The sequence below is a fragment of the Pelophylax lessonae genome (genome assembly GCF_965119305.1).
Source record: "Pelophylax lessonae genome assembly, chromosome: 2".
Classification (NCBI taxonomy): Eukaryota; Metazoa; Chordata; class Amphibia; order Anura; family Ranidae; genus Pelophylax; species Pelophylax lessonae.
This window is the reverse complement of record NC_138769.1, coordinates 437,404,370-437,427,738: the sequence shown is the minus strand read 5'-3', so window position 1 is coordinate 437,427,738 and position 23,369 is coordinate 437,404,370. Positions and strand designations below refer to the sequence as shown.

Below are 23,369 nucleotides of genomic sequence, written 5' to 3'. Positions count from 1 at the left end.
CGAGCGCGCGCAGACCATGGCATTGCGCTTGGTCGGCCGCGACACATTCAAGTAAGTATGCGGGGCCGGGCGACAGGCTGGATGTTGAGATCCAGTGGTCACCCCGGTTTCTGCCTACGAGCGCGTGCAGACCAGAGCTCCGCGCTGGGTCGGCCGCAACGGAGTCCCAGTGGAGGGACTGACCTTGCGAGTTAAAAGTCTCGCTTGGACGCCAGGAACCAGAGAGTCGAGGCGTCCGGAGTGGTCCACAACCCCCCACCCCGGTGGAGAGGGTATTGTGAAGAGAGGGTGCCTGTCGGTTTGGTATGGTGAGTAAACGTCCCCTTTTTTCTTTCCTCGTTATGAGGCAGTATGAATTATGGGCCCCTCCATATATGGTCAGTATATATCTGATACTAATAAGTCCCCCTTGTAATACAGCATGTGTTTGTGGGAAGTGGACTTGGTTTGAGAGCTAACACTCTACCCAGCAGACTGTAACATTACAGCAGACATAGGAGGTATAATCCTACCTTATTTGTAGTGTATCTCCTGTAGATCCATATATCGCCTCTTAGCAGAGATGCAGGTGGATGTGCTGGGAAAACGATTTCGGCGGTCCGCCGCCATTTTGCCGTAGACCAAGTGCATGTATGTCCTCAGGTCACGCCGGCCGCCATGTTTTTGGAGTCTTATGTCTCTTCTATGGGGGCGGCCATGTTTCGTGAGCCCAGCTACCTCGTGGAGAGCTGGGAACGCCGGAAGGCGTACACAGGGGGCGGAGCCACGTCCTTCTACCCGGGAAAAAGCAACAGCTCCTTCCAGTCTGTAAAGACAGACGCTGACTGCAGTTGGTTGGAAACTTCACTGCATCGGTTGGTGAGCCTTGGGGGTCCCTCTCTCTCTCTGTGGGATCGAGAAGCAGGTACTCTGAGGGGCGCTATTGCGCTAGGGGGAGACACACAAAAAAAAAAAAATAAAAAAAAAAAGAAAAAGTTTTTTTGTTTTTGCTGGCAAAGGTGTCCTGAATTAACATGGACCCTGCCACTCATGTATCTCCTCCGGATCCCCTCGTGGGGTCTGCAGGATCCTCCAGCACCCCACTGACAATTGAATCATTGTCCGCTATTATGGAAACTATTATGGTGGAAGTGGCTTGTCAGGGACAGGGCGCAAGAAAGCGACCCCCGCCTACCCCCATTTTATCTGAAACCTCGGATTCAGACTCTGAGCCTATTTCTGCAGTTGCAGGTACTTCATCTGGGATTGGTGTCTCGGGTCCTGTCTCTTCAGACAGCGAGGAGGATGTTTCGGCATCAGCCATAGCCCGAGAGGAAGCGTTGGTAAACGCACTCATTGTATCTGTTCAAGAAACCTTAAGATTACAGGGTATTCCATCGGAAATAGCTGAAACTGAAATCCCTTTTGGGACTAAAAAACGCATCAAAGTGGCGAAGGTTTTTCCATTGCCCAAATGTTTTGGCAATCCAATCGAAGAAGAATGGCGTCTGCCAAAGCGCACTTTTACTATTTCTAAACGCATTAACAGGCGTTATCCGTTTGAGGAAACCCTCATTAAGAAATGGACAGAACCACCTGTGGTGGATTCACCAATTGCTAGATTGAATAAAGCCACGGTTATTCCTCTAGAAGACGCTCCGTCTTTTAAAGATCCAGTGGATCGCAAGATAGAAACTATGTCTCGCACCATGTTTTCCTTGATTGGATCAGCTTTCAGACCTATAATAGCTATTGGTCTGGTTTCGCAGGCTGTAACTGAATGGACCAAGTGGTTACGCCGGGACTTAGAAGAGGTCCCTCAGGCGGTATCAGATTTGTTGGTACAAATGATACAGGGGTTACAGTTTGTGTGTGATGCGGCGTTAGTCGCCACTCCATTATTGGCGCGAGCATCAGTCTCAGCAGTGGTTCTCAGGCGTACACTGTGGCTAAAAGGTTGGTTAGCCGACCAAGGTTCCAAAAAAGCATTGGCTAATATCCCCTTTTTAGGAGAGCGTCTATTTGGAGCCAACTTAGATGAGATCATTAAGGATCTCACGGGTGGAAAGAGCACCTTTTTACCGCAAAATTTTAAAGGTAAAGGAACTCGTCAAAGACGAGGGCCTTCTTTTTCTGCTCACAAGAGGTTTTTTCGTCCCGTGGGTGAAAAAATTAAGTCCTCCAAAGCTCCTGCAGGAGGCGTCAGGGGTCGTTGGTCGGGCAAGCAAGAGCCCGCCCCCTCCAGACCTGAAGATAAACCGTCCAAAGCCTGAAGGTGCGCCCCCACCCATAACTGGGGTGGGGGGGCGTCTTCGCCGGTTCCCGGATCCATGGCTTTCCAGAATCCCGGACAGATGGGTTTGCGAAGTCATAAGGTCAGGGTACAAGATCGAGTTTCGATCTCTCCTACCGGCGCGATTCTTCCCTTCCAATATCCAACTATCCCCGGATCGTTTAGAAGATCTGCGGAGAGCAGTCACAGATTTACTACAACAAGGAGTGGTAGTCCACGTTCCTTGGACAGAACGGTTTCAAGGGTTTTATTCAAACCTATTTACAATACCCAGGAAAGAGGGCAAAGTGCGTCCAATTCTGGACTTAAGGGCACTCAATTCTTTTGTCAACATAAGAAGATTCAGAATGGAGTCCATTCGCACAGTAGCAGCCTTCCTGCATCCAGGGGATGTCCTAGCGTCCATAGACATCAAGGACGCATATCTTCACATTCCCATTTTCGCAGGACATCAGCGGTTTCTACGCTTTTCCGTAGAAGAGAACCACTATCAGTTTGTGGCGTTACCTTTCGGTCTCGCCACGGCTCCGCGGGTCTTCACGAAGGTGTTGGCCCCAATGTTGGCACTTCTGCGCCAAAGAGGCATATCGATCCTTGGTTACCTAGACGATCTTCTGCTTCATGCAGAGTCTCCTCAGACCTTGCTACAAAACATAGAAATTACTATGATTTCTTTACAGGAATTCGGGTGGCTGGTGAACCAGCAAAAGTCATTTCTGGTTCCCACCCAGAGGCTCGAATATCTGGGTCTAATTCTAGACAGTCAGGACAAGAGTTTTTCTTCCGGTAGGGAAACTCCGAAAGACCGAAAGATTCAATCAGCAGTCCAGTTGTTACTGTCCAACAGCTGGTCTTCCCTTCGGACTTGCATGAGGGTTCTGGGGTTGATGGTGGCTTCGTTCGAAGCAGTCCCATTTGCCCAGTCCCATACCCGAATTCTTCAGCAAGAGATTCTTCTCAGATGGAATCGGAATCCGGAATCCCTGGACAATCAGATCCGATTGAGCAAACAGACCAGAGAGTCTCTGGTCTGGTGGCTTCGGTCTCCGATGCTCAGCCAGGGAAAGTCATTTCTGCCAATATATTGGACGATAGTGACCACGGATGCCAGTCTATCCGGATGGGGAGGAATTCTCGGTCAGTTATCTGTCCAGGGACTTTGGTCCCCGGAAGAATCCAGGTTACCGATAAATGTATTGGAACTGAGAGCGATCAGACTTTGTCTGATTCACTGGACAGAGCAGCTCCAGGGCAGCCCGGTTCGGATCCAGTCGGACAATGCCACGGCCGTGGCTTATGTCAATCACCAGGGGGGCACCAAGAGTGTCCGAGCGGCCAAAGAAGTGGCTTGCATTCTTCGCTGGGCGGAACGATTTGTTCCAGCAATCTCTGCGGTGTTCATTCCGGGGGTGGAGAATTGGCAGGCAGATTATCTCAGCCGTCAGACTCTGGATCAGGGGGAATGGTCCCTCCATCCAGACGTTTTCCACCAGTTGTGCCTACGGTGGGGCACCCCGGATGTGGATCTGTTGGCATCACGATTCAACAGGAAAGTTCAGAGATTCGTGGCTCGCTCCCGCGATCCTCTAGCAGAAACCGCAGACGCACTGATCGCCCCGTGGGGGCAATACCAGCTAATGTATGCCTTCCCTCCTCTCGCGTTACTGCCAAGACTTCTTCGCAGGATAGAGGAGGAAGGAATTCCAGTAATTCTGGTAGCTCCGGACTGGCCTCGTCGAGCTTGGTACGCCGACGTGGTCAGACTGGTGGCGGACGTCCCGTGGAGACTTCCTCTCAGGGAGGACCTACTGTCTCAGGGACCGATCTTCCATCCTGCTTTACGATCGCTGGCTTTAACGGCCTGGCTATTGAGACCCAGGTGCTGAAGGACAAAGGTTTGTCAGCTTCAGTTATTCCTACTCGAGTTGAAGCAAGGAAAGCGACTTCCAGAAAGATTTATCATCGCACATGGAAGTCCTACATTGCATGGTGTGAACCTTTGGGGTTCCGTCCTCGGTCTTATTCGATTAGTCGAATATTAGCTTTTCTGCAACAAAGGGGTTGAGCAGAAACTGGCCTTGAGTACTATCAAGGGTCAGGTCTCAGCATTAGCTATCTTCTTTCAGAAGCCTTTGGCTACTCATTCCTTGGTGCGGAATTTCATTCAGGGGGTGCGACATCTGGCTCCGCCAGTGCACGCGCCATTACCCCCCTGGGATCTTAATTTAGTGTTGTCGGTTCTTCAGTAACCTCCCTTTGAAGATATTAGGGAGATTCCTCTACCTACGTTGTCCCAGAAGGTGGCCTTCTTGGTGGCTATTACTTCTGCACGCAGGGTGTCAGAACTGGCCGCATTATCTTGTCAATCATACAAAAATGTGATGCGCCAGAAATATAAAATCAAAAAGTGATGACAATAAATCATATCCAGTTCATAAGGCACATAGCAATGTGTGTGCTTCCAATAAAATGATATAAAGAGTGTCCCGTGTTCAGATGAAGAAAATCCAGTGATGAAAACAACTTGTAATCACCAATATAGTGAATCCCTCCACCAGGTGAATCAGCCTCTCACCTTTCTGAAGGACCCAAACGGGCCAGCAATCACATGTATCATTGATCAGACTTCCAGGAAAGAGCCACACTATATTGCACCTCGAGGGATCCCGGGACATATAGAAAACAGATGAAGAAATCTAGTGCTCTCCGCTTACTAATGAGGGTATGCTTTATTAGAGAAAGGCAGATGAACTCACATTTGTCGGGCACTCAGCTGTGCCTGCTGTATAATCGATGTCAGCGATCTGTTACCAGAGAGAGACTCTGCGTCGGCCACGCACGCTCCGCCCCCCTATACGCGTTACGTCGAGCGTAATGCTCCTTTGACTTCCTCGGTAGGGGTAGCATTATCTTGTCGTTCACCATATCTGGTGGTTCATAGAGATAAGGTGGTTCTTCGTCCGAATCCATCCTTCCTACCAAAAGTGGTTTCAGAATTTCATCTGAATGAAGAAATTGTGTTACCTTCCCTGTGTCCTAAGCCCAGTCATCCTCGGGAGTTTGCTTTACACTCCTTGGATGTGGTCCGGGCGATCAGGGTATACTTGAAAACGACAGACTCGTTTCGCAAGACGGATTCACTTTTTGTGATCCCGGATGGACCCAAAAAGGGGTTGCCTGCATCTGCCGCGACCATTTCCAGATGGATCAGACAGACGGTAGTACAGGCTTATTCTATTAAGGGTCGGGAGCCCCCGTTCCCTGTTAAGGCGCACTCCACTCGGGCGCTTAGTGCGTCATGGGCCTTTCGCCATCAGGCGTCAGTGGTCCAGGTGTGCAAGGCGGCTACCTGGTCGTCGGTGCATACCTTTACAAAACATTATAAAGTTGATGTAATGGCATCGTCTGATGCCTCGTTTGGCCGCAAGGTTTTGCAGGCCGCAATTTGAGGAGACCAGTGGTCTACCTCGAGGGTTTTTTCCGTTGGAAATTTTTCTTTTAGTCTCATTCTTTGTTTATAATGAGCCTTTAAAACTTCTAGTTTGGCACCGGTTGGGCCTTCTAGATTGGATTTGATTTTGTCAATCCCACCCCTCATTTGTGGCACTGCTTCTGGATGTCCCAGCTCTTGAGAATCAAGAAGACTACGTCTGTCAATGAGCGATAGAGAAAAATTGATTTTTGTAAGATCTTACCGTAAAATCCTTTTCTCTTAAGCTCATTGACAGACGTAGTACCCGCCCCTCTATCATTGAGTTGGGTTGGGTTAAATTCTCTGTTACTGCTTTAGAACAGAACTGATTCCCTGTAGCAGAGAGAGGGAGGATATACCCTCAGGGACTGCCCCTAAGGTGGAGCCAGAACGTTTTGTCTTTCTGCCTAGTCCTACTCCTGCGGAGACAACATAACCCAGCTCTTGAGAATCAAGAAGACTACGTCTGTCAATGAGCTTAAGAGAAAAGGATTTTACGGTAAGATCTTACAAAAATCCATTTTTTGTCGGGCGAGAAAATTCGTGTGCAGTCTAGAGCACATTCCAACCAACAGACACCACTCTGGACAAAAGACAGACGATCGGTCGGCCGATAATCGTTGCATGTGTACTAGGCTTTAATTTGAGCAGTGTGTGTGGATGGATGCATTCGATTGCTGGATACCTGGGTCTCTATGTTGTGTGTATGTGTGTGTGACCGCAGCAGTCCGACTATCCGACCTGCTGCAGGCAAAGGGTGTTTTAATCCTTGCTGCAGCACACAGAATGTATGGAAAGAAAAAAAATAACAAGGACAAAAGCTTATTTATTGCTGTAGCCTGACAGGATTACAATAATATAAAGGCTGGTTTGATTGGGATTTATAGAAATCCTGTCCCAAAGAAAGAAAACATTCACATAACAATAGTTCATATAGAAACCGTTCTAGCTTGCTTATGAGCAAACTGCATATGGCACTTACAAGTATTGTGCATGATTTAGCCATTTTTTAACCTGTTCAGGGGAGGGGGCTTTCTTAAGAGCCTGTGTCAATGGCATCATTTGACATTAGTTTAACATCTGAGATCATTCAGCGTTCATTGAACTGCATCTTGAAGCCAATTAATTTTTTAAAAAAATGATACTATAATAAATATTTTTCTTATTTTTGTTTTAGATGAGATGAAATATTACATATGAGTATATTTTATTTTCAGTCAGCAGGTGTCTCTTTATTTCCTTTTTACATGTTCCCTAGACCAGCATTTGTCAAGAGGGGTGTTGCAAAGAATCTTCAGGGGTGCCATAGCAAAAGGACAAAAAACTGCCTATACAGTCCGATCTGAGTGTGTTCTGTCTTAACTCCTGTATACAGAGAGGGGGAGGAGAGCACTGCCTGCACCTCCTCCCGGCTCTCTCATCCTCTCTGCTGCTATCTTCACTATTGGTTCCAACCCAGAAAGCTGTGCCGGCCTAGCTACCAACCGATGATATCATCTGTTGCTAAGGACATGTTGGGCGCCCCCACGTCTTTCTGTGTTGCTGACAGGAGTACAAGAGCAGAGTAGGGGAAAGAAACGGGAGGAGGTGCGGCCTGTGCTTTCTCCCTCCTGATCTGCGTCATCAGACAGGACTATGCAGGGAAGGGGTTAATTATATATGCACTAAACCTTTAGCCCTTTAGAAACTTTTTAGCATTTTCATACACTTGAAGCATCTAATCTTGCACATTGGAATTAGAAAAAAATGGAAGTTTGAAAGTTTACAAACAATCACTTTTTTTTAGATTGTACAATATTCATACGCTCTCAATAATATTTAGTGCCTTAAGAGAAAATGCCTAACCCTTTTTAAACACTTCTTCTGTTTGTATTGCATTCAGTATTTTTTTTCCACTTTGCAGATGGGTGGAGCAGGATCCAAAGGAAATTTTACAGTCTGTGTATGAATGTGTAGAAAAAACCTGTGAAAAACTAACTCAGCTAAGCATAGAAATCACCAACATCAAAGGTAATTAGGAAAATATATAAATGAGATGATGGTATGCAATGCGCAGATCACAAGCAGACAAAAATTTCCCAGCTCACTTACCAGCTTGCCTTCAAAAAATAAATAAATATGGGATCCCTACCACCTCACCAAGGCTCCTCTGTATAACGGCACAGGGATGCACTGGATGCCCAGCAAGAGCATAATGGTGTCTGGAGGCATCCAATTTGTCCCCATGCCAAATCCATCGAACAAGCTATACAAAAAGATAGCAACCACTCCAATTTATCACTAGCATTTGCAGTAAGTGCACATGGAAGGCCTTTGCACATCAGATAAAAGTTTTTCAGAAGCACACTTACCAGCAAGCTTGCAAAAAACACCAAGTCCCTGTCTAACAATTCACATTAAGAACAGAGGGTTTAGTTACATACATTTGCAAATATATGTGGAAGCTGCAGTGCTTACACCAAGGCTTCTCTGCATTCTTCATTCCTGACACTATAATTTTGAGAGTCTCTAAGTTGAAGCACATATAGCAGTAAATTAATGTAAGGGCAGGTTTGCCTGTGCACAGCTTCATCTGTTTATAATGTCTTGGACTGACAGCTGACTTTTAATACAGAGGATCCATTATTTGAAACTAAAGTATTGTATTCATATTTAGAGTGTATATATTTTGTTTTATATTCTGTTGTTGCAATGTCTTGCTTTTGTTTTGTTTTTATAGCAATTGGCGTAAGTAATCAGAGGGAAACAACTGTTGTGTGGGACAAAACAACTGGAGAACCCCTATATAATGCTATCGGTGAGTCTTTGAGCCTTTTACAGGTGATTTTCTGCTTTCTGAGAGGGAAAAGAAAACTAAAATTAGCTGAATGTCAAAGCAAGTAGTGCAGGGTCTATTAATTTGAACTGGCAACATAGATTACATTTAGCCATTTATAACCCCTGGTAAGCAATCGATAGCCAGAGGGCATCGGGTTCAGGAGATGCAGGAAAGCATTTTAAGAATGAAAGGTATTTATGGTGCATAAAGGGTTAAGACCATAGGTCTAAGTACAAAAAAAGTCCAATTAAATGCAATTAAAGCGCAATGTGGTGTCCAAGACAAAAACACCATTAAGGCCGCTTCAAACTTGTGGCTGCTTTCCATGAGCTAGAAGTTAACTCTAGCAAAGGGTGCAAGTAGAAAGATGGCACTTCCCTCTTACTGTTTGCAGAAAAGCATTTACCTGATTAATTGGTGGTCCGGGGTTCTAATATACACCACAGAATTAGGGCAAACACTGGCCCAAAAAGGAAGATATACAGTGGGTACGGAAAGTATTCAGACCCCCTTAAATTTTTCACTCTTTGTTATATTGCAGCCATTTGCTAAAATCATTTAAGTTCATTCTTCTTCCTCATGAATGTACACATAGCACCCCATACTGACAGAAAAACACAGAATTGTTGACATTGTTGCAGATTTATTAAAAAAGAAAAACTGAAATATCACATGGTGCTAAGTATTCAGACCCTTTGCTGTGACACTCATATATTTAACTCTGGTGCTTTCCATTTCTTCTGATCATCCTTGAGATGGTTCTACACCTTCATTTGAGTCCAGCTGTGTTTGATTATACTGATTGGACTTGATTAGGAAAGCCACACACCTGTCTATATAAGACCTTCCAGATCACAATGCATGTCAGAGCAAATGAGAATCATGAGGTCAAAGGAACTGCCTGAAGAGCTCAGAGACAGAATTGTGGCAAGGCACAGATCTGGCCAAGGTTACAAAAAGATTTCTGCTGCACTTAAGGTTCCTAAGAGCACAGTGGCCTCCATAATCCTCAAATGGAAGACGTTTGGGACGACCAGAACCCTTCCTAGAGCTGGCCGTCCGGCCAAACTGAGCTATCGGGGGAGAAGAGCCTTGGTGAGAGAGGTAAAGAAGAACCCAAAGATCACTGTGGCTGAGCTCCAGAGATGCAGTCAGGAGATGGGAGAAAGTTGTAGAAAGTCAACCATCACTGCAGCCCTCCACCAGTCGGGGCTTTATGGCAGAGTGGCCCGACGGAAGCCTCTCCTCAGTGTAAGACACATGAAAGCCCGCATGGAGTTTGCTAAAAAACACCTGAAGGACTCCAAGATGGTGAGAAATAAGATTCTCTGGTGTGATGAGACCAAAATAGAACTTTTTGGCCTTAATTCTAAGCGGTATGTGTGGAGAAAACCAGGCACTGCTCATCACCTGTCCAATACAGTCCCAACAGTGAAGCATGGTGGTGGCAGCATCATGCTGTGGGAGTGTTTTTCACCTGCAGGGACAGGACGACTGGTTGCAATCGAGGGAAAGATGAATGCGGCCAAGTACAGGGATATCCTGGACAAAAACCTTCTCCAGAGTGCTCTGGGCCGAAGGTTTACCTTCCAACAAGACAATGACCCTAAGCACACAGCTAAAATAATGAAGGAGTGGCTTCACAACAACTCCGTGACTGTTCTTGAATGGCCCAGCCAGAGCCCTGACTTAAACCCAATTGAGCATCTCTGGAGAGACCTAAAAATGGCTGTCCACCAACGTTTACCATCCAACCTGACAGAACTGGAGAGGATCTGCAAGGAGGAATGGCAGAGGATCCCCAAATCCAGGTGTGAAAGACTTGTTGCATCTTTCCCAAAAAGACTCCTGGCTGTATTAGATCAAAAGGGGGCTTCTACTAAATACTGAGCAAAGGGTCTGAATACTTAGGACCATGTGATATTTCAGTTTTTCTTTTTTTAATAAATCTGCAACAATGTCAACAATTCTGTGTTTTTCTGTCAGTATGGGGTGCTATGTGTACATTCATAGGAAGAAGAATGAACTTAAATGATTTTAGCAAATGGCTGCAATATAACAAAGAGTGAAAAATGTAAGGGGGTCTGAATACTTTCTGTACCCACTGTATGTGGGACCATGCTGCATTAGTAGCAGGCTTTATTAGTGAAAAAATATTAGATACAAAACAGAGCTAAAAAAACACTATCCTTCATCCCACCTAGATAAAAAGACAACATTGTCTCTACACACAGAAGCTGCTCATACAGGTCACACACACGCCAACATCTCAGTGAACTACAGATATAATAGGACAGTGCTTGTCTGCAAGACCAGGCGTAGGTACCCATGGTAAAGGAGTGAAAGTGGTGGAAGTCAACCAAACAGACTGTAAAATAGGCTTAGGAACTCCTGAACCAGGTAAACCTCTCTTGAGCCTCACTCAGAGAAGTCCCTAAAGGCCCACAGGTAATCTAAAAGCAGACAGTGTCTCATATCAAACTGGAAGCTGTAATAGAAACAGTCATGTAGACTCCAGGTAAATGCAGTGAACAGTATATAAAATTATATTATATACTGTATCAAAGCTTATGGTACTGTTAGTCCACATGCTTACAAAAAGCCATCCCTGAAGAAACCCAATCTAATTGGGCGAAACATGTTGGATTCCACGTCACTACGATCGTGACGTATGTGAAGTCTCTGCTCTTGGTGGCTGCCCCAGGTCCTATACATGCTATGAACATCCATATTGCTTGTGTTTTCCAAGTCTGTACTTGGTTACTCTCGCAGTAAAGGGAAAAGATCGAGTGAGACATTCAGCACCCCACATTGCCACCAGGTGGGCAGCGGAGGTACTGCAGCTTCCCTGTGTTCTCCTGCTTATGCCAAGAAGAGATGGCGTGAATATATCGGTATGGGTGAGCTGTGGTTATAATCTTCCTATTCACTGCTTGGCCAAAAAAAAGTCGCCACCTGGAATTAACTAAGCAACTAAATAAACTAAACTAAGCATGCAGTAACTATTCTATTGGATAGTTACTGCATGTGCCCAAAGGTCAAAGGTAGGTCAGCTGACTACCTGAATATATTAAATGACCAGGTTATTCCATCTATGGATTTTTTTTCCCTGATGGCACGGGCGTATTCCAAGATGACAACTCCAGGGTTCATCTGGCTCAAATTGTGAAAGAGTGGTTCAGGGAGACATCATTTTCACACATGGATTGGCCACCTAAGTCCAGAAATTAACCCAATTGAGAATCTTTGGGATGTGCTGGAGAAGGCTTTGCGCAGTGGTCCGACTCTCCCATCATTTGTTGAAAAAATGGATGCAACACTGGACGGAAATAAATCCTGTGTCATTGCAGAAGCTTATCAAAACAATGCCACAGGGAACGCATGCCATAATTAAAGCCAACAAAATATTAGAGTGTGTGACCTTTTTTTTTGGTGGCGACCTTTTTTTTTTTTTTTGGCCTAGTGTATATCAAACAGATGTCCCTACTACTGTCTACACAACGACACTTTATGGTCCAATTGATGACCGTTCGTAACTAAGCTTTGATATAACAGCAGCAGTTTATCAACTTTTGTGTCCATTTACAAGGAAATTACCTGGAGTCTGCAACTGTTTTTTATTACTGCTTTTAGTTTGATATGAGACACTGTCTGCCCTTAGTCCATTTGCATTACTCGTGGGCCTTTAGTGACTCTCTGACTGAGGTTTCAGAGGTTTACCTGGCTCAGGAGTTTATAAGCGTTTATTCCAGTCTGTTTGGTGGACTTCCACCACTTTCACTTCTTTAGCCTGAGTACCTACGCCTGGTCTTGCAGACAAGCACTATCCTATTATATCTGTAGTTCACTGAGATGTTAGCGTGTGTGTGACCTGCATAAGCCGCTGCTGTGCAGAGACAATGTTGCCTTTTTATCTAGGTGTGGTAAAGGGTAGTGTTTTTTTTAGCTCTGTTTTTGTATTGAAAATTTTTTCTATATTTTTCACTAATGAAGCCTGCTACTAATTCTGCATGGTCCCACATTAAACTTCCTTTTTGGGCCTCTGTCCTAATTCTGTATTGTATGTTCTTTGCTGGGTTATATGATCACATCCCTGTAGTGGTGGGTCAGCAGTAGATATTTGGCTGGTTGGACTATTTTAGTTTAATAATTTTGTTTATCCGAAGAGTGGTCTTTGGCGGAATGTTTCGTTCTTTTTGTGTTGTAGCGTGTAACAACCACATTGATCGCCATACTTCAGACATCCGTGACCTAACCACACACGAAAGCACTAGCTCTTTCTTTCAGAGTAGGAAAACCTCAGAGAGGATTTTTTCCTATTTTTATTTCAGCTGAAGGCTTTCATTTAAGTCAGCGGTCTTCAAACTTTCTAAACAAAGGGCCAGTTTACTGTCCTTCAGACTTTAGGGGGCCAGACTCTAGCCAGTGGGAGTAGAAAATTCCCCATTATCGGTTTTAGTGAAAGTAATAGTGCCCTATTGTTGGTATCAGCGGTAGTAATAGTGCCCCCATTGTTGATAACGGTGGGAGGAATAACACCCCATCATTGGTGTCAATAGGAGGAATAGCTTCTCCTCATTGGTGTCAATGGGAGGAATGTTGTCATATCATTAGTGGCAGTTGTAGATGGAATAGTGCTCAAAGGACGGGATAGAGGCAAGAAAAGAGCCACATCTGGCCCCAGGGCTGCAGTTTGGAGACCACTGATTTAACTTATTACAGCCTTCAACTTGAATTTAAATAATATGCCAGAGCTGACAAAGTGATCACATGACCCAGTGCCCACTGTAATTGGTTCCTGATAATTATTAGAGACCCCGGCTGCCCATGACTGCTAGGAGCCGCACATAGTTTCGGCTGCTTGTTTACAAAAAGGAAAACCTGTATCTATTTATCCTTGGCATGGTGACTAGGGAAGTTATTATGCAGTTTGTGGATGGCAGTTAATGTAGGGGACTGTTATATATACTTTAAAAAAAAGTGGAAGCAATAAATGCAAACTACAAAGCCTGTTTGCATAACCTACTGCTATTGCCATAGCTAAATCTACACTAACCTCTGTCTGCACCTACAATGAAAACCTATGATAACGTTTGGTTTTGATAGTAGTAGGAGTATACACCTCAATGATATAAAAGTTTGGGCTTCAAGATCTGAATTGTCTTCGTAAACAATTAGAGTCTCTCTTATTCTCCTATATATATATATATATATATATGTGTTTGTGACCTTAAACATAGGCTATGGTTAGAGTTGGCAAGAATAGCAGCTTTTGTTTCAGAGACTTCCAGTTAGAAGGCCTTCCCTGCAGGATTCTATGACCAGTTGGCCAGGCATAGGACACATTCTGTACACACAAACTGCAGAGAATCATGTGATACTAATATGCTGTCCATCCTGCTTTTGAAGGCTCATACAGACAACAGCTATATTGAGTGCAGCCAATGCTTTGTGAATAGCAATGCAGCAATAGAATGCTCTTTTTGTGCCAGATTTGTAAAGAATCTTCTGCCTCCATCCCATACTAATGTTGGTTTTCAAGCCTTTTTATTGTTCTTAAGAAGTAACGTTCCAGTACATTGTTTATGTTCAATCAGTTTGCTTCAGCGAAAAATATCAGTACCCGAAGTGCAAAGGTTTGCATTTAGATGACTAAGCAAAGTAAATTATCAACCTGCTATTTGTTTTTACAACCTTTTTAACATCAATAGCGGACACGCATGTCAATCATTAAACAAGTTATTTCTACTTAAAAAGTCATTTCTTATATTATGTCAACAACGAAAAGGATGACACTTTGCCTGTCTTTGGGCAATCAGAAATTGTCAGTGCTTTGTAGATTTAACAATCCGTAAATGTTCTCCATTTTAATTCTACAGATAGTAATGTGTTTGTTTGACTTTCTTTATAGAATTTGTCCAGAAAATACAGTAGGGAGGCTGACCGTTCCGAAATAAACTAGACTAGTCTAGTTGTAAAGCAGCAATGTAAGAACAATGCACAGAAGGATTTACAGGGGAAGAATAGAGGTCAGAATTGGTGTCCTGGAAATGGGCCCATTCAATTTAATACATGTGATTCCAGGGCAGTGTAGATGGCAGGGAGTGTGTCTGCAGCACTGCAGATGGTGAAGGTGGTGCAGAGGATACTGAACATAACACAGGAGAAGTGAAATTGGTGTCCTGGAAATGGGCCCATTCAATTTAATACATGTGATTCCAGGGCAGTGTAGATGGCAGGGAGTGTGTCTGCAGCACTGCAGATGGTGAAGGTGGTGCAGAGGATACTGAACATAACACAGGAGAAGTGAAAATGGGCCCATTCAATTTTTAATACATGTGATTCCAGGGCAGTGTAGATGGCAGGGAGTGTGTCTGCAGCACTGCAGATGGTGAAGGTGGTGTAGAGGATACTGAACATAACACAGGAGAAGTGAAAGTGGTGTCCTGGAAATGGGCCCATTCAATTTAATGCATGTGATTCCAGGGCAGTGTAGATGGCAGGGAGTGTGTCTGCAGCACTGCAGATGGTGAAGGTGGTGTAGAGGATACTGAACATAACACAGGAGAAGTGAAAGTGGTGTCCTGGAAATGGGCCCATTCAATTTAATGCATGTGATTCCAGGGCAGTGTAGATGGCAGGGAGTGTGTCTGCAGCACTGCGGATGGTGAAGGTGGTGCAGAGGATACTGAACATAACACAGGAGAAGTGAAATTGGTGACAGTAGAGGTTTAAAAAGGGGGCACTAAAACTGAACGTTTTCTAGTAGTGAGTGTGTCATGGAGTATACAAATCTCCCAACTAAGGAACAAATCACAGTATTATTACATCTTTAGACGGAGTCGACTTGGCTCACTGTAGGTTCAGCAACCATTAGGGCAGGCTGCCTGTTTAGTCCATTGGTCTAATACTGCAGTGATGTCCACATCTGGAGTTTAATCTTGTTTATTATATATCATGCAGTTTAATGATGATTTAGATTTGTGAGTATATTGCCATTGTTCATATCTAAAGGGAAAAAAAAAAAAATTAAAATGAAGAATTAACAAAAATAAACTTATGGCCATAAAGGAGAATTACATGGGTGTGGAAGTGCACTCTATAATGCATTGGCACCAAAACCTAAAACTAGTTGTAAAGCTGCAGGGAGTGTATGAGCAGCACTGTGGATGGTGAAGGTGGTGCAAAGGATACTGGAAATGAAACGGGAGAAGTGGAATTGGTTAGGTTTTAAAAAGGGGACATCCAAACTGAGGAAGGGTATTATAGCAGGGACTGTGTCATGGAGTCTAAAAACAGTGTAGGTGGCTGTGGTGGCAAACCTTGGCACCTCAGATGTTTTGGAACTACATTTCTCATGATCATGCAGTGTGCGTTGTACTTAAGCATCATGGGAACTGTAGTTCCAAAACATCTGCGGTGCCAAGGTTCGCCATCACTGCTCTAGGGAAATGGGGCAGTGGGGCTAAGATCACCATTGGATCAGGGGCAATAAAGATGATACTGTTTGTGGAGTAGTGCATTGAACAAATGTGAAGGAGTATACTGTTTGCACCAAGGAGGGGTTAAAGTGGAACCTAACTGTATCTGAGTAGCACAAACTAAAAATGGAATTTAATGAAATTGTTATTTTCAATGCAAACTTGCCCCCATCCATCAATGTCTGTATTTTGTTACAGAATCAATTTGAAAAATACCCTCTAGCCTTTCTAGACATGGCCATCCTAAGTAAGGGCAGATGATTCATGTAGCATTTACTTCCTGGAATCAATGTGCCCTTAGCTCAGGCATGCAGACAGGAGGGCATGCTTAGCTGAGAGAGCCCATTCTACAACAATGTCCATGGAGAGTCCTGGGGTGTATGACATAATTTTGGCCTAGGCAAGAAACCAGGAAGCAACTGAACACATTACTTGTTTTTTTCTTAAACATGTTATACCTTCCTATCTATTTACTACTGTAATGCTAGCAGCATGAGGATTAAAATAATTTATGTTGATAAGAGAAAGTTTAGTTTCACTTTAATGCACAAAGTAGATATACAGAGAAGTTATTACACACAGTATCTCACAAAAGTGAGTACACCCTCACATTTTTGTAAATATTTTATTAGATCTTTTCATGTGTCAACACTGAAGAAATGACACTTTGCTACCATGTAAGGTAGTGAGTGTACAGCTTGTATAACAATAACTCAAAACACAGCCATTAATGTCTAAACCGCTGGCAACAAAATTGAGTACACCCCTAAGTGAAAATGTCCAAATTGGCCCAAAGTGTCAAAATTTTGTGTGGCCACCATTATTTTCCAGCACTGCCTTAACCCTCTTGGGCATGGAGTTCACCAGAGCTTCACAGGTTGCCACTGGAGTCCTCTTCCACTCCTCCATGACGACATCCTAGAGCTGGTGGATGTTAGAGACCTTGCGCTCCTCCACCTTCTGCTTGAGGATGCCCCACAGATGCTCAATAGAGTTTAGGTCTGAAGACCTGCTTGGCCAGTTCATCACCTTTACCCTCAGCTTCGTTAGCAAGGCAGTGGACGTCTTGGAGGTGTGTTTGGGGTCGTTATCATGTTGGAATACTGTCCTGTGGCCCAGCCTCCGAAGGGAGGGGATCATGCTCTGCTTCAGTATGTCACAGTACATGCTGGCATTCATGGTTCCCTCAATGAACTGTAGTTTCCCAGTTCCGGCAGCACTCATGCAGTCCCAGACCATGACATACTGGGGAATGGCTGTTGAGGGGTTAACACACATACCTAAGAGATTGGTTGCTGAGGGATTTAAATGTGCTGGGTACTGGGGTTTACACATGTACTGGCGAAGGAACAGGGACTGCTGTTGAACTTCCAAACTGTGTATTTGGGTTCAGTGAATAATGTGGGGAGGAAAGGCACACTGTTCATCATACATTGTGTGGGTACTACACAGTGAGGGGTCTCTAGAAGGGAAATTGAAGACTGTTTGTTTGGTCCTTTTCCTGTATCCCCTCTGCCCCAACAGAACGTTTTTTTTGCTAGAGGTGGGATCTCACAGGGGAAAGACCAGTGTGCTGGGGGTGGGATCTCACTAGGGAAAGACCAATATACTGTATATGCCGGAGGTGTGGTATCATTGGCGCATGATCTTGTATAACCTAAAGATTGGATGCAAAACACCCTGGTGCCCATGGCAAAGTGAAAGTTGTATTTGCATATTATGTTAATAGATGGCACATTCTCCCCCCCCCCCCTTTTAACTCATAATGTCCTGCTGCGTACATCTGTGCATGCTCATTTCAAAATCTCCTCCATTCATATGTAGAAATTAGGATTTATAGCAGAACTTACATTTGAGTTAATTTCACTTCCCGGTTTTCCTGAGGTACTGGTGACGAAGCCATAGCCTTACAGCAGCCCTAGGAAGGCTATGTTATCAGAACCTTCCAGGGAAATCTAGCCTGACTTTGCAGGTGTGTCGTATGGGATCTGGCGTTGTTTGTTGAAAAATAGCAAACCAGTATAGAACATGACTGAGACCTGGCTCAGACTTAATCGGACCTGCACAGAATAAGGAAGAAGCAGATGACCGCCAATTACTGAATTATCCCATCCACAGGGGGGCAGACCAAGCACACTGCATAGGCCATAAAGGAAAGGGGTAACGATACATAACACATTTTATTGTTGTTTTTTTTTTTCTTTAAATTAAGATTACATTGCTGTTGTCATTTGTATAATGGGGAAATGTCAACAACTTAATTTGTAAGGAAGATCACTGTAACCACTTTTGTCTTAATTTGCCTATTCTGTTTTCCTTTATACATTGGAACTGAACTCAAAGTAAAGATTTCCTACAGTATAGAGACAAATCAGAATTTTTTTTGTATCTTAGCAATACTGTGAAAATGTACCTTTTGTCTGGAATTCCTGCAGAAAACTAGCAGTGCACATCCTGGTATGTGAGTGTGTGTAGCCACTCCTGTGCCTACAGCCTTAGATCTCACACTGTAGATATACAGTAACACTCTAAGGCACTGTTGCCTCTGACTGCTATTCGTAGGAAATTTGGAGTGAGGTTTAGTGATATCACTACTGTGCTGCTCACTTTTTTACTTGCTGGAGGAAACCAATGTTCTGGCATACAAGGTATGGTAAGTTACTAATAGATACAAATCAGCTACAGGGAGCCTTCATGCAATACTGGTGACTAGTCCTTATCCCTCCACTGGCTTCCACTCGCTCAACAAATTCAATTCAAAATACGAACAGCAACTCAAGCCATCCACAACTCTGCCCCGCACTATATCACTAACCTAGTCTCAAAATAACAAACAAGTCGGTCTCTTCGTTGCTCCCAAGACCTCCTGCTCTCTAGCTTCCTTGACATTCCCTCCCATGCTCGCTTTTAGGACTTTTCCCAAGCCTATGGAATTCCCTACCCTAATCTGTCCCACTATGTCCTACTCTGTCTACTTTTAGACGATCCCTGAAAAACCATCTCTTCAAGGAAGTCTAGCATTTGCATTACCATGGGGACATTGTATTTTGTTCCATCCATTTTCCCCAGTTACGTACCTTATGTGATCGCATTTCTCAGAGTCTTCCCATTCGCCATCTTAGGGGCACGTTGTATTCTTTTGGTCTCCGGCTGGGAGGCTGTGTAAGTTTGTGACAGCTGCTGCCGGAGGGGGATTTTTCCATCCATATCTCGCAGCTAGCCCAGCAGTCCAGCAGCCTGTATAGCTTTTTCAGGCGTCGGCATCAGAGTGGGTAGCCCAAAGGGGTCCTTTTGACCCTTGACGTCCAGGTTGACTACACCATCCATCGACCATCCATCCTGAGAGTGAGGAAACCAAGGCACGGCGTGCATGTCAGACTTTCAGACCAGCTCTTCATCTAGCAGCCGGCAGCTCTGCAATCCGAACTCTGTTCCTATAATAACTCATCCATCCAGCTGCACGTTTGGGATAGTGCCATCACCACAGGCTGATCCTCCCCCTGGCTTTTACATGTTAATTTCCTTCTTGTTTTTGTGAGTATACATCTTTTAATCTTTTCTATTAAAACTTGTTGGAACCTACTACACTAGAGTGGTGGCACTGTCTCCCCTTTCCCCCGACCTTATTTTTTTTCACAGATGGAGTCCCTCCTCCATTTTGGTAGCAGCACCCCTAGTTAGTCCTTTGTCTAGTTTTTGGGCTACCCGCTCATTAGCCCCCCGTTTCTCTATTGTTATCATTATTGATTGCAGGCTATGTTTATATTGTTTATTTACATATAATATCATCTGTGTCCTAATTGATTTTGAGTGGTTAGGTGCTGGTAACCAAGTGTAGTTTTTTGGCGTAAGGCATTTTTTTCTTCTGCCCCTAAAACTCTGTACTTTTATTTTCTCCATCAGTTCATCCCCACAAGTTATAACCTTTTGTATCACTTGACCCTCCCTTTTAGATTGTAAGATCTAACAAGCAGAATCCTCTTTTGAATTGTATTGTAACTGTATTGTCAGCCCTCACGTTGTAAAGTGCTGTGCAAACTGCTGGCGCTATATAAATCCTGTATAATAATAATATACTTATTGTTTTTGCTAGTTTGGCTTGATCTGAGGACCCAGTCAACTGTTGATAGACTGTTGAAGAAAATTCCAGGAAGCAAAAATAATTTTTTCAAGGTAAGGCAATGTAGGAACCAAAATCACATGTGATATTGTGTATTTTTTTTTTAATATATATATATATATATATATATATATATATATATATATATATATATATATATATATATATATATATATATATATATATATATATATATATATATATATATATATATATATATATATATTATTGCGTGTGATAATTGATGAGTCGATTTAATCAAAGTAAAATATCGAATATGAGGTAATTTTGTAAATATGTGAAGTAAATACTGCAAAAATGTAAATGAATCATTAAAATCGGTTTACCATTAAAAAAAAGTTATTTATTTCATGGTATAGGACAGTAGTTGACATGTCTGTAATTTACAAAATAACAATAAGGGGAACCCTGCACTGACCAGTAAATTAAAGTGTAAGTCCAGTTCGCCATTTCAGAAAAAATGAATAGGTGAACGTTATAACACTCTTTTCCTGCTGCACTTACCACTGTGGGTGAATACAGTTTCAGCATCCACACAGCAAGGTGCAATATGGCACTGGAATGTGACCATGCAGACCAATCTGAAACACTCTGATCTGTCCAGACCATCCCTAGGGGAAAAAGCAGGAAGAACAGCAGTTTTAACCAGGACCGCTGCACTGGGCTGCATGGATAGTGAAACTATATCACCCACAGAGGCAAGTGCAGTGGGGATCATGGGGTGTTCACCTTTTTTCATTTTTTTTTTGTTTTAGAATTCTTTATTTAAAGGTATGCGTCAAAACATTACAGTTATGACATTGCAAACCAAAATCGAGGATATCTGTTAATAGTGATATATAAAACAATAGCCAGAAATTTATATATATTGAAAAAGTAACAGACGGTTCTAGGGCAATGATGTGGAGTGACCGTAGATTTCAAGCTGTAGCTTCCACAGCAAATAAGTCCTGCAATGTGAAGTAGAACCTCTAATGAGACATGAATTGCAAGCCATACTGAGGGAACACAGAATATAAAAAAGGCACTAACCAGTATGTACGGAACTCGTAGGGTGGGGGATAGCGGGACATAGGCGTAACAATATGAAGGACCTTATTCGTCTTCCCCACACTAGTTATGCCTAACTTTTATAGCATACCCAGAAACATTGTTTTAGTTTTACGGTAGGAGGGGAAAGGCTCAATTTAGGAGTAAGTCAAATATTCATCCAAAAAGCGAAACCGATCTCAGATTAGCCAGCGAGTATTGTTTCTCCACCTTGTCCCTAAGGGCAGACATCATATATTCCATTCGTTGAATATCGTTCACCCCGGTGAACCATTGCACTACAGTAAGTGGGGGATTGTTGTTTCCATTCGCTGGGGATGCAGGCCCTGGCTGCATTCAGAACGTGTTTCAGCAGGGATTTACAGTATCTCTTGCTGGACATTGGAGTTATGTTAAGGAGTACTGCTCTTGGATCACCCAGAAGGGAAATATCAGCAAGTATGTGAACTATCTGTAGTACCTGATGCCAAACGGGGCTCACATTTGGGCAATGCCAGATTGGGTACCGCATCGCCAGCATAATGGGTTGTGTCCAGGACAAATTGAGGCTAGCACAGCTGGGATCTGGTACCAATGTGACTAAATTTTAAATGTGATCTCCTGGTATTAGCTGCAGAGGGAACACTTATGGGCAAAGAGAAGAATCTGGTTCTTTTGATCCTCCGAGAACGTAGTGTTAAGGTCTCATTTCCATTTGCTCAGATACGGAGGGTCAGTTTGTGTGTGTGTGGGGCGGATAAAGGAGGCAGGAAGGTAGTTTTTATTACTCCTGAAAAGTGCAAACTATTTTCTGTAGACTTTGCTGTCTATCAGACTGATGACAGCTAGTTGTGCTCTGTATATCTGTAGGTGCGGTCAAGGCTACCTATGTAGGATTCACGTGTCCATTTTGATAGTGTTGTCCTGGGGAGCACTGACAGCTTGGCAGAGACAATTCCTGGACATATAGTATATGGAAGTATGTAAAAGTTATAGCAGTAACTTGAGAATTGATGTTTAAAAAAAATCCAGCTATATTGCATGCTGTTTTTTTTAGATGGCTACATTTCAGGCACATCAGCGATGCTCACTGTGGATTGTCTTTGGTGAATTTCCTGCTTGTCCTTCCGTTTTTTTTTTTCATTTTTTTTTTTTGCGATAAACAGATCAAGCATGTGACTGCCTTTGCTGACATCTTGTGGATATTTTACTAACTGCAAGTAATTGGTTCATTTTTTTTTTTTTTGCCGTTTGGCTACAGTTTGTGGAAATAGCAAATGTATTTATAAAATATGTTCCAACTGAACATAATGCTCTAAATATGAGATTCAGAACTAAATAGAATACACGGTCTTCTAAATGTCTTAAATGCCAGGCTTCTTTGCACAAGCCATTTTGCATGCCATCCTGGATATCCCTGCTTTATATAGTATTGGGTAACATAGCGCAGCAGCACAATAGTGCAGTGTACAGGCAATGCTTGCCACCTAGTAATCAAGCGAAGAAGGAACTATATAGGACATGTAGGTTCAGCACAGCTTATGTTATGTGTATGCTAAGCTGTGCTCCACGTGCTTTAGTGTTTCGTCTATTGGTATGGCCAGCGTACAAGAACACCAGAAGGAAGCAATAGGAATAAAATAAACAGTAACTAAAGCTAATTAATAAAATAGTAACTAAAGGTTGATTTGATACAGCAGTTCCCACTGATATTTCTCCCCTGGTGGGAGGACAGGACATTGGGTGAAATGTGGGCTTTTTACATGGTTGCTGTGTGGTTCCTGCTACGATTTGTAACTATCCTTAAAGAAGGGCTATACAATCTGTACATTTTAGCAGTGTTACCTTCTATGTCGTGCCACCTAATTTTTCAACTTTTGATGGATGCAGCTAAAGTGTTTATCTTTTGTATGTGATGACATCTAGTGGATACTTGGCTAATTGCAGAAAGCAGCTGGACACTACTGGGTATCACACCTGGGCAGTGCTGACCTTGTTCATCCTTAGTGTGACTCCACTATAAACACGCTAAGAGATCTGCATATTTTTTAAATTTAAATTGCCAATTTTAAATCTGTTAAATGTATTCAGAACTTGCTCCACATTTTGCAGTATACTTTGCTTTAATATTTACTTTGGATTACCCCAATGCCATG

General features: G+C 43.3%; 1 protein-coding gene across 1 annotated transcript in view; it reads left to right on the top strand.

Annotated features, from left to right (window-relative positions):
* Nucleotides 1-23,369, top strand: part of LOC309547216 (glycerol kinase-like) — a 132,426-nt gene that overhangs the window by 37,391 nt on the left and 71,666 nt on the right. Inside the window, exons 3-5 of the mRNA XM_082247022.1 lie at nt 7,648-7,754; nt 8,464-8,541; nt 20,137-20,216. Of these exons, the coding sequence (XP_082103148.1) occupies nt 7,648-7,754; nt 8,464-8,541; nt 20,137-20,216 (265 nt within the window). The remainder of the gene's footprint in view (nt 1-7,647; nt 7,755-8,463; nt 8,542-20,136; nt 20,217-23,369) is intronic.